Here is a 12,979-nt window from a genome sequence, read left to right as displayed (position 1 = left end):
GTCACAGCCTCAGGTTGTGTTCTCGAAGCCAACTTGACCTCTTACACTGCATTTCTGATCTGATCCATAGATGTCACCTCAAGCAAACCTCTGCTTAACACTAAAAGCACTCAACAGCTGTGAGCAATAAATTAAGAACAGCCTCCTGATTGCCACATATACAGTACTTTGCGATCACTTCTTTCCAATATAAATTACATTTTTATTTAGAGAGAATGAAACTATAAACAAAAAATTAATTTAAATATAAAAGGAAGTGCATGGTTTTGAGGATTTGTAGATTTTATATAATTTTAGTACCAGTTATATGAGACTTTACTATAATGTTTCTTAATGGAAAAAATTTACGTGAAGGAAAACTTATCAACATTAAATTGTGGTGAACAGTAATTACCTGGCTTCAAATGCTTCCAATAAACGGACATCAAGAATATTTTCTTCTGGTTCCCATGTGTTGTATCTGCACCAAAATAAAGAATAAGTTGTGAAAATTTGACAAGAGATTAACAATACTATCCAAATGAACAATAACTTTCATTCTCAAAATTTTAATAGTGACCTTGTAAATTGCATTTTAACACATTGTAGTCGAGACATGTAAAATTACATTTTTTGTCAACTGTGCACAAAGGGCGGACACGTAATACGTTTTTTATGGACTGGTGGCAGAACGCGGAAAACGTAGCTAATACGAGTTACTACAAGTGTGTATATTTGTTATGCTGCCTATTTATTCACAGTACTACGCAGGTATAAACATTCCCACAATAGATTAGGTATCGGACGGTAAGGTCATAAATAATAGCGATAAATGAGCTCATCACAACACATTATACATGCAAATTTACGAATTTTGAATCGTTTTATTTTTAGTGAATTCGAGTAGTTCTCAGTGTTTAGAAGTCTCTCCTTAGAAAGAATGGTATTTTCAACATTGCAAACCTATATTATTTTCAAAAATCATGAGTTTATAGTGATATTTTGTATTTTTTATAATTGAGTCAAATTTGTTATTGAACTCTTTCAGTAATTGTTTTTCCAGTGGAAGTGGTATAGTTGTTTTTTTATATATAAATATTCTAAATACTGATAAAATGAGATACGAATGCGACCAGGAAATTTGTGCAGACAATTTGTCAGATTATTCGTGTGATAGTGATTTTGATAGGCAGGGTGAGAACGAGAGTGACGATGAAGACATTATTCCACGACCTCAAAGATTTAACCGTTGAACTCCATATCAGACTGAATTAAGTTCTGACAAACATGAAGAAGAATGGTCATCGACTGATAATCCGCCGATCTTAAGAGAAGTTTTTAGGTCGCCCTGGAATAAATATTGATACTTTTCCCGAATCCAAAACCTACGCGTTGAACTTGTTTATTATACTTGTTCACACATTTTGTAGAAGAATCGAATAAGAATTATTACCAAAATATAAATAATTTCAAAATACCTAAAAAAGTGTGAAACAGAAGGCTATCACAATATCAGAAATGAAAAAATTTTTGAAACTAATTATTTTCTTGGAGGCAAGTTCGAAAAGATAAAAGAGACGAGTACTGGACCACAGATCCTTGCACACAAACACCATTCTTTGCAAAAACAATGTCTAGGGTTTGATTTTGGCAACTATGGAAGGCTTGGCATCATAACAATAACGAGAACATCAACAAAGAATCAGACCGATTGACCAACGTCAGGCTCATAATTGATTAATTTCTCCCAAAATTAATGAACATATACAAACCTAAACAACAAGAATCCTTGGATGAAGGCATTATACCTTGGAGAGGATGGTTATTTTTCAGGGTTTATAATGTGGGAAAACTCATAAAATACAGCATACTAGTGAGAATGTTAAGTGAGAGCGATACAGGGTACATCTGTAATTTTGCAATTTATTCAGGTCAGGGGGTCATGGCCGATAGAAGACAATACAGATAAGTATCTCCATATACAGATGTCTGCCACCATCTGTATATGGATAATTATTATAATAGTGTTGATAACACTTAAGCCCTTTTGTGAAAAAATTAGAGTATGTGGAACCACCAGAAAAAATAGCTGTTTACTGGAGTGTTTAAAAAAGACAAATCTAAGAAAAAGGACAGAGAATCTTTTGCCGTAAAGGGGATATTTTATTTCAAATCTGGCATTCAAAGAAAGAAGTGGGCCTTATTTTGTCTATACATCCGGCGGAAATGAAAGAGAGTCATAAAATTGACAGAACAACACACCAAAAAAAAAAACTATACCAAATGCATTAATTGATTACAACAATTTTATGAAAGGTGTCACCCATGCCGATCAGTATTTGTCTTACTATTCAATAATACGAAAGAAGATGAAATGGAAAAAACAAATAACAATGTATATGATAAATTGTGGATTGTGCAATTCCTTTGTTGTCTACAATTCAACAAAAAGCAACAAAGTTAAATATAAGAAATTTTTATATGAAGTAGTTTTGCATTGGCTTACTGATTCATTACGAACCAAAGATAGCAATCAGGAGCCACGACCATCCACTTTCAGGAAAAGGGCACCTAAACAAGATCAACCAGGAAGATTGTCAATGGATATGAAAAAACATGTTCTGGAAAAAATTGTTGGAACCGGAAAGAAAAAATTTGCACAAAGACAATGTCGAGTGTGTGCATCTCAAAAAGTGCCATGTGAAACTTGTTTTATGTGTCAATTTTGCGGAATCACAGAGGTAAATGTTTTGAGAGCTATCATACTATAAAATATTATTAGTGTTCATTATTTACTTCATTAAGTTTTTTATTTATTGAAAAATTTCGGTAATAATTAATATTGATGAAAAATATAAATTTTTTTTTTTTTTTTTGTGTGTGTACTTTCAACTGTATATTCTATATTCATTTATACAAAAAGTGCATATCTTTCATAATAACAATGAAGAATACATTTTAAGTTGAGAAAATCAGTTTCATTAAAAAATTCAAAGTAGTTTTCAATTTATAGTGATTTTACATAACAACAAAATTCGCGAGGATTTTTCAAAAAATCGCCCGCTCCTGCCATAACGCACTGACGCAAAGCACCCAACAACTTATGTGTTAATGAAACATTTTCTCAAATAACAAATCTGCATACTTTAATAAAACCTGGGGAGCATTTCATTTTTAACTCTCTGCTGCTGTATGCTGATTTTTAATGAAAATTAATGCAAAGTTAAATGAATAAAAATGCTTTACATAATAAGTGACAGTAAAAAGAAGAGTTAGGTTATTTAATTAGGGGTAAACAACGAGGGCTATCTGCCTAAGAAGAGGCTGCCTTTGTGGAGGACATTTAAAAAGAAACTGGTTTATATTCTCTTGAAAAGAAAACCACAAGAACTCTCATGCAGCCAGCTCATTCACCAGGATTAGAACATGTGCTCAACTGCTAGTGTCCAGCAATTTTACTGCTTGGGCACTCATGGGCCCTTTTTAAAAGATTAGCTCATTTGATACTAATAACAAGAACAATATTAAAATCTGGTCTTACCATAACTGATAATAGGAGTTTCTTAATTTAATTTGCTTTGTTCATATTTTAATGCACTTCAATGACCTTTCGCCATCTTTCTGGTAAATTCATAACTTCATGCTCACAGAAGTCTATGTCTATGTCAACAAAAACTCAACTAAAAGCAATTTGAGTTCACTGTTTTAGTGAAATTTTTACTGTTTAAAAAAATTCTGTTAACTTTGAAATAAATGATAATCTGATGGTGCAAGGAGGTCAGGCTATATGGGGAATGTAATATCACTTCGTAATCAATTCCAATAATTCACTCCAGAAAAAGATGCGCAAGGCCTTTTACTATCGTGGTGGAGAGCGATTTCTTTATGATTTGCCTATTCTGGCCTTTTCTCTTTGATTGCTCCTTCCGATTTCAGAAGTTGTTGGCAATAAACACCTCATTTGATCATTTGGTTGTTTAGAAGCAACTTAAAATACACAACACCTTTGTAATACCATTAAACTGACAGCATGTTCTTTTTTAATGCAATTTAGCTTCAATATGAATTAATTGTGCTGATTCATCATGCTATCTCCAGAGTGCTCTTGCAGCAGTTGTCGAGCACATGTGCCGATGCGCGGAGAAGCACTATCTTGCATCCATACAATGTCATTAATGAAATTTCAATGCTGAAATTCTGGAATAACATAATCCCGCAACATTGTTGTATATAGAGCACTTGTGATGAAGCACGTTTTCATACCTGTGGAAGTAATATCTTAGAAGTATGGACAAAGAACTAATGTGCTTGCCATGCTGCATCACACAGTCACTTTTAACTTTACATACAGGTTTTTATGCCACATTGTGAAGATGTCTGTCAGTCAAGTGGATGCAGTTCTTGGATATTATGTTTCAGTTAAGGAGAAATGTGCTTCATTCTTCCATCATATCCATAATGGCTACCTGCTATCTTCATCATATCTTATGAGGAAAAGATTTGCAAAATGGACACACTGTTATTAATCTCCAGGTTGTAACATCTGAATGCACTGGAATCAATAAGGAAATATTCACAGAAAAGAAGAGAAAATTTGAGGACTGTGGTTTTCAGTACATTCACACTGCAGACAATACATCTTGCATTATATAATTGATCTGCATTAATTGTATTCTGTACTCCCGCCAACAACTTCAAAAGGAACACATAATCGTGCGGATCATGGTCTATCACATGTGCATCTAGTTTTTAAAAAATTTTTGTAACAAATAATGTAGTTTTTACAAAACATAGGCCTTGTCTTAACAAAAAACTTACACTGTTTCAGCAACTTTTTTCTCATTTGGATAAAACAGCTTTATCAGTTCATCTCATTTCTCTGGCAGTAACATCATGTTGGCACATTCGAACACCTGATGGGTAAAACAGTCTTCCCATACTACTTAAGATATTCCACAAGAATTACTTTGCACATGGTGTTCTGTGATTGGTGCTTTTACCACCTATCCCTGTAACGAATGCACCTCCTCACTATGCTGCATTAGTGCTTTACAATGGTCTTCCTTGCAAATGTTTTGTGCTGGCAGTTTTCATAATACATGCAGCATTCCAATACCATTTATGGCTTTTCAGTACGATGATCAATTTGCGCAGAAAAAGTGTGAGTTGCCACTTGAAAATTTTGAGTTTGCTCCATTGTAATGATAATTGTGAGAGCTCTATTGTCTTACATTGTCACAATCTCAAGCACATATCTTCAAATACCAATACAGTCAAAAGTCATTAATCCGGACTCGTCGGGACTTCGGCGATTCCGGATCATAGATCATCAGTTTAAATCTGGTAAGATGGCATGCAGAAATTATAAAATTAAAAATATGAAACCGTAATTTATGAAATAAAGAACAATTATGATCTAAAGGGTATCAAAATTACAAAAAAAAAAAAAAAAAAAAAAAAAAAAAAGCTTAATATTTATTTGTTTACTTTATTAAACATTTCTTTCAATGTAAGTTGTTTAAGTTGCTTCGTTTTTTATGTGATAATACTTTCTCTTTAATTCTATAAACAGACATAATTTCTTGTTCAGTTACGAAGTTCTGCTGTTCAAGTCCTATAACTGCTGTGTCGAGAATACCAACTAATTTGTCAATCGAAATTTTTTCGTTTTCAAATAACATCTGTGTCACTTTCTTCACTATCGGAAGCGAATTATAATGACGAGGGATTTGATTTAAATCATATCAAAGACAGAGTACATCGAGATGAAATACTACATTTAGTAAGGAATTATAAGCCAAATAAAATAAAAACATCTGCTCTGAAGATAAGGATAGTGCTGACAGATCAACTTCCAATTAATTCATCGCGCGCCGAGGCGTCCCCCTCCCTCGCCTCAGAGCAGCATGAAATTTATAAACAGATTTTGGAATGGTTAGATAAACAAAAGATATGCCTTTATCCATTTTTTGCAGCAATTCCACTTTTTGTTTAATGGACTTCGAAACATACTTTCGCTTTGTAGATCCTTTACACATAAGTAAATATATATCAGAAATTCTATTTGACATAATCGAAAGTTCAAGCTTACTTTTATAAAATTGCTCTAACAGTCTGCAAAAAATAATAAGCAAGATCCAATTTGAAGATTAAGGAACAACACAATCTGCAACATTAACTGAATTAGATAATTTTAGCTTAGTTTATACCGTCCATTATACATTAAATGGGCATTCGTAAACGTATTTTGCGCATGCGCACACGCATATTCGCAGCAGTAAAGGTCTTGCGCGCATGCATCAGCGCGACGCATGCACAGAAAGTTTGTAGCTTTGAGGTACAGATTATAGATCATTCCGGATTATGGGTGTCCAAATTAACGACTTTTGACTGTACCTGAAATTTCATTTCAACTGGTTGCTATTTCCACATGAGCCCTGTTCACAAGAGCAGATTCGACCATAGCGGAAACAATTTCTTCCAACGTGTCCCATTCACATGGCGAACAAGTATTAACTGCCTCGCCAAATTAGAGGTAGAACTTTGTAGAATATTCCTACCTCTCTGAAACAGGGCAAATGGGGAGATTTCTTAGCGATTTTGCCGTTCAGTTAATTTTAACTAACAACATGGCTGATGTGCAACTGACTGCTCCCTGGAGTGTCAGTGAAACAATCGCGTTGATAGATAGTTGGGGATACGATATCGTCAAAAAATAAAATAAAATAAAAAATAGACGGAACCATTCGAAATACAGAAATTTGTAAACAAGTACACACAATGTTATCTGACGCTGCATATTCCAGAAATACCTTTCAAATTAAAACTAAAGACGCGCATATCGTCTTGAAGGGGACTCAGTACATTTTGAATGATTTTTATTTTTTATTTAAGAACTTCCATCTACTTTTTCTGAATATTATTGAATGGTTTTATAAGATAAGATGATTCTAAACTGAAAAAAAGTTTTTAGTCCAAACGGGCAATTTGCGCTGAAGAACTACTAATTTCGTTTTGGCATTTTGCATTGAAAATTATAAACGGCGAATCACTTTTCAAATTGTTGCCACCAAATATTATCACCTTGTATTATATTTAAAGAAACTAAATAACGAAAAGTCTGCATAAATGTGTATACAGTACAAAGTCTGTAGTCCGGACGTCCATTATCCGGAATGATCTATAACCCGGACATCAACAACACAAACTTTTTTTTTTCTTTGTATGCTTTACGCATGTGTGTTTAATACGTGCTTCCCATATGCATGTTCACTTCTGAGAGTGAAGAAAGTGACAGAGAATTATTACTGAAAACGAAAAAATTTCGATTGACAAGTAAGTTGGTATTCTCGACACAGCAATTACAGGACTTGAACAGTGGAACTTTGTAACTGAACAAGGAATTATGTCTGTTTATAGAATTAAAGAGAAAATATTAGCACAAAAAATGAAGCGGCTGATCTTTAGAATATGGTAACTGGTAGTTTGGCAACATTTTGGAGGCGATAAAGGTTACTACCTGGGACTTTGGTAGTAATGTGAGCAGTACTCAGTTCTGATTACGCATTATTTTGTGTGAGGGAAATGAGAGATCATGGGATATGTCATGTGATATTAATGAACGAATTATGGTTCTTTAATCGAAAAAGGGGGGAAATTGGGAAAAAATCTGGAAATTTTGTATTTGGCTTTATTCTGTGTTGTGTGAAACAGTGTTCGTTAATATTTGGATCCCATGGCCCTAACTAAAGTGAATTCGAAATGGATATTTAGTGGGATTGAAAGGGGTAGTAATAAGTGTTTCTTTAAAGTTGTGCGAGATAGAAGTAAAGATGATTTATTAAGTTATTTATTTTACCTGGTACCTTGCTGTGAACTATAAGTATGATTTTAAAGATCCTGAAACAGGAGCACATACGCTCGCTTTTTATTTAGCGGAGGAAATAAGAAAAGTTTATCGGACACGTAATCAAGATTTTGAAGAAGATTAGGTAAGTTAGTATTTTTAATTATTTAAGGATATTATTTTTATGCATTATTCTAAATGTAAGATGGAAGTAAAGTAATTTGGTATTATTGGGAAAATTGTTATTAGCAATGATTTAGTGTAAAGTAATTAGGATTGTAAGCTAATTTTTATTAATTTAATGTATGTGCTTATTTATATTTTAAGTAGTGTTTTTGAATTTAATTATATTTTAATTAAATGATAGTTATTTTGTGAATTTTATGTTTGTAGGAATTTGGTATATGTTTTAGTTGAAGTAAACGTACATGGAAATAATTTAAATATGTGACACTAAGTATTTGTAATGTTTGCGGTATGAATTCGTTGGTGACGTTTATAATATAATAGATAATTTAGAGGTAAACGTTTTTGGATATTTTACAGCCGTTCTGATTGATCTTTACATTCTGGTAACTCGGCAATTTTTTGGCGAAAATTTGGCGACCAACTCTCCTACAGCAACCCTCTATTTTTTTATTTTTTTCCCCACCGCCATTTCGTCTTCACAAAGTAAAGACATGTTTCTTTTCTTTTTATCTACTGAACACTTCTTCCAACAATCTACTAGCTGAATTACACTTATGCTAGAAATCTTATCTAACAAAACTGCTTAATCATGACAAATATTCACTGCAAAATTGGGAAAAAGTGCACAATACCATACTCCTTACGCGTTTTTCAAAATAACACATAAACCATGTACACGTCGACTTATTTTTACTTAAAAAAACATCCCAGAATTACACAAAAATGGCATTGCGCACACTCTTCACTATATCCATGTACACTGCTTTTTTCTCATAAATTAGAAAAATTTCACGAAAATACATGACAATTTTCTAAATCTTTAAACCCGGTAAAATGAACATATATAAAATTACCTGATCGCAAAAAAGTATATACCCTTTCCAAATATGAACATTTCCACGTATACAATAAATAAAATATCCAAAAACTTTTACCTCTAAATCATCTATTATATTATAAACGTCACCAACAAATTCATACCGCAAGCATTACAAATACTTAGTGTCAAATATTTAAATTATTTCCATGCGCGTTTACTTCAACTAAAACGTATACCAAATTCCTACAAACATAAAATTCACAAAATAACTATCATTTAATTAAAATATCACTAAACCATGTACACGTCGACTTATTTTTACTTAAAAAAAAAATCCCAGAATTGCACAAAAATGGCATTGCACACACTCTTCACCATATCCATGTACACTCCTTTTTTCTCATAAATTAGAAAAATTTCACGAAAATGCATGACAATTTTCTGAATCTTTAAACCCGTTAAAAAGAACATATATGAAATTACCTAATAACGAAAAAGTATATACCCTTTCTAAATATGAACATTTCCACGTATACAATAAATAAAATATCCAAAAACTTTTACCTCTAAATTATCTATTATATTATAAACTTCACCAATGAATTCATTCCGCAAACATTACAAATACTTAGTGTCAAATATTTAAATTATTTCCATGCGCGTTTACTTCAACTAAAACGTATACCAAATTCCTACAAACATAAAATTCACAAAATAACTATCATTTAATTAAAATATAATTAAATTCAAAAACACTACTTAAAATATAAATAAGCACATACATTAAATTAATAAAAATTAGCTTACCATCCTAATTACTTTAAACTAAATCATTGCTAATAACAATTTTCCCAATAATACCAAATTACTTTACTTCCTTACATTTAGAAGAACGCATAAAAATAATATCCTCAAATAATTAAAAATACTAACTTACCTAATCTTCTTCAGAATCTTGATTACGTGTCCGATAAACTTTTCTTATTTCTGTTTCAGGATCTTTAAAATCATACTTATAGTTCACAGCAAAGTACCAAGTAAAATAAATAACTTGACAAAACATCTTTACTTCTATCTCGCACAACCTTAAAGAAACACTTATTACTACCCCTTTCAATCCCACTAAATACCCATTTCGAATTCACTTTAGTTAGGGCCATGGAATCCAAAAATTAACGAACATTGTTTCACACAACACAGAATAAAGCGAAATACAAAATTTCCAGATTTTTCCAATTTCCCCCCTTTTCCGATTAAAGAACCGTAATTCGTCCATTAATATCACATGACATATCCCATGATCTCTCATTTCCCTCACACAAAATAATGCGTAATCGGAACTGAGTACTGCTCACATTATTACCAAAGTCCCAGGTAGTAACCTTTATCGCCTCCAAAATGTCGCCAAACTACCAGTTACCATATTCTAAAGATCAGCCGTTCTTTTTAACGGGTTTAAAGATTCAGAAAATTGTCATGCATTTTCGTGAAATTTTTCTAATTTATGAGAAAAAAGGAGTGTACATGGATATGGTGAAGAATGTGTGCAATGCCATTTTTGTGCAATTCTGGGATTTTTTTTCTAAGTAAAAATAAGTCGACGTGTACATGGTTTAGTGATATTTTAATTAAATGATAGTTATTTTGTGAATTTTATGTTTGTAGGAATTTGGTATACGTTTTAGTTGAAGTAAACGTGCATGGAAATAATTTAAATATTTGACACTAAGTATTTGTAATGCTTGCGGTATGAATTCGTTGGTGACATTTATAATATAATAGATGATTTAGAGGTAAAAGTTTTTGGATATTTTATTTATTTTATACGTGAAAATGTTCATATTTGGAAAGGGTATATACTTTTTTGTTATTAGGTATGTTAAGTCATTAAGACTATTTAACTGTAAGATTACGTCATTTTTTCTCTTCTTGGCATTACAGATGTTCATTACAGCAACCCTGTAAACGCTTACTCAGTTTTATTTTTTATTGCTGTTGTTATTAGTAGTAAGTCATCGCTTGAAAGATGGCACGCATTTTGATTAAAGTTGTCGAATAAAATATTTAGTACAGTCCACTTCTAGTTAATTTGAAATTGTTGTATAACAACGCACGCATCGCATGAACACTTTATGGCCCGCCGAGCCACAGGTAAAAGACATCGTTGCTAAAATTAACCTTTTAGAACATTTGGAATACTTTCGTTTGGTTGTATTACGGATAACTTCATATAGAGTGTTTGGAATGCTTTCGTTTTCGTGTGGATTACGCAATTAAGATTGGATACTGTGTCATCGTTCATTTCCGGTGTTGCTGTCGAGAAATCTGCAATCACGGTAAGTGATAAATTATTTATTTGTTCATGATGAGTGAATTGAAAGCGATTAAAGCTAACAAAAAAAGTTTAAAATGAAGTATCAGAAAGTTTGAAAATAAGGTAAATTCTACAGTGGATGAAGCAGATATTTCCTTATTGGAGTTATACGAATCAAAAATATTAGAATTTAAAAAGGAATTAAGTAACATTTTCGATTCTTTATTTGTACATTGTGAAGAAAAGGACACTGACGAATTCATTAAGGAAAAGGAAAATGTAGTAGATAATCTCGATGAAATTCATTTGAAAATTAAAAGAAAAATTTCTGAGATCCGTTCTTAAAGGAATAGCTGCTCAAATGAAAACGGTTCGAGTAAAGACATAATTGTTTCGGATATAAAATTGCCTAAATTGTCTCTTCCAATATTTAGTGGGAAAATCGAAGAATGGATTGAATTTGAGGATTTATTTTCCGCAGCTGTGCATAAAAATAGCAAATTAACTAATGCGCAAAAATTGCAATATTTAAAGAGTTCGTGTAAGGCAGACGCTTTAAATATTATTCAGTCCATTCCAATTTCAGATTCGAATTATGACATAGCATGGAATCTGTTGGTTGATCGCTATTGCAACAAAAAAGATTTGATCAATTCTATCATAAAGAAATTAATTTCTATACCTCAAACGAGTGATTCTACTTCGTCACTTTTAAAATTTATCGATAAGGTGCATGAATGTTTACGATCCTTGGAAGCATTGGAGCAAAAGGTGGAAGAATTTTCAGACACGTTAATTGTTTATTTATTAGTTGAAAAGTTGGATAGAAATACTCGGTGTTGGTGGGAAAGGTCACTTAAAAAAGACGAGATAGGAACGGTTAAACAACTGACATGTTTTTTGAAGGAACACGCTCGCACCCTATCACATTACAAACCTCCGCATGAGGAATCGAAACGTTCATTTAATACCAAAGCTCTTACATCACTTTCGGAAAATTCAAAAAATTGTCCTTATTGTAAAGCTGATCATTTATTGTTGAAATGTGCACAATTCTTAAATCTAACAGTCAAGAAACGATTGGAATTTGTAAAGACAAAAAAACTATGTTTCAATTGTTTATCTTCTGTCCACACAATCAAGGACTGTAAAAGTTCTAATACATGCAGAAAATGTCAGAAATTTCACAATTCGCTCTTACATTTTGATCGAAATGAAGAAAATTTCGATAAAGCAAATGGCACATCGAATCAAATCACAAACAAGACTAATAAATTAAGCAGTAATCTTTCTCCAAATGTTGATACATTTACTCCAATGGCAAACAGCCAAAAGGTTAGTGACACTAATGAAACCAACCAAGCAAAGTCCATTAACGGTACTGCGCTGAATATTTCCAGTTCTTTTAATAAACAAGTTCTACTTTCAACTGCAATTATTTTCGTTAAGGGTAATGATGGAAAATTTATCTCGCTGAGAGCCTTGCTGGATTCCGGTTCTCAAAATAATGTCATTACTAAAGAAGGTGCTGAGTTATTGAATTTAAAGAAAAGAAAAATAAACGCTTCTATTTCAGGTATCAATGGTACAGTTATGGGTGTTAAGGAAAAAGCTATAGCAACCATCGCTAACGCTACTAGAGATTTTATTCGTACCTTACAATTTTTTGTTGTTCCAAAAATAACTCGCGTAACGCCTGCTAGATATATAAACATTCCTGATGTTAAGCAGTTGCAACTCATTGGTTTAGCTGATCCAGAGTTTTATAAACCTGGTCAAATACATGTTTTATTATCTAACGAAATATTTTTTGATTTACTGGGAACAAATA

The 12,979-nt window shown here is 32.3% G+C and overlaps 1 protein-coding gene across 1 annotated transcript in view; it reads right to left on the bottom strand.

Moving 5' to 3' along the window:
- Positions 1-12,979, bottom strand: part of LOC118205886 (uncharacterized) — a 65,542-nt gene that overhangs the window by 45,712 nt on the left and 6,851 nt on the right. Inside the window, exon 3 of the mRNA XM_085810902.1 lies at positions 395-460. Within this exon, the coding sequence (XP_085667028.1) occupies positions 395-460 (66 nt within the window). The remainder of the gene's footprint in view (positions 1-394; positions 461-12,979) is intronic.

This window comes from Stegodyphus dumicola, chromosome 2 (assembly GCF_044657685.1).
Source record: "Stegodyphus dumicola isolate Sdum_Otavi_A_Nest chromosome 2, ASM4465768v1".
Lineage (NCBI taxonomy): Eukaryota > Metazoa > Arthropoda > Arachnida > Araneae > Eresidae > Stegodyphus > Stegodyphus dumicola.
Note: the sequence above shows the minus strand (reverse complement) of the source record. Positions and strands in the feature narration are given on the sequence as shown.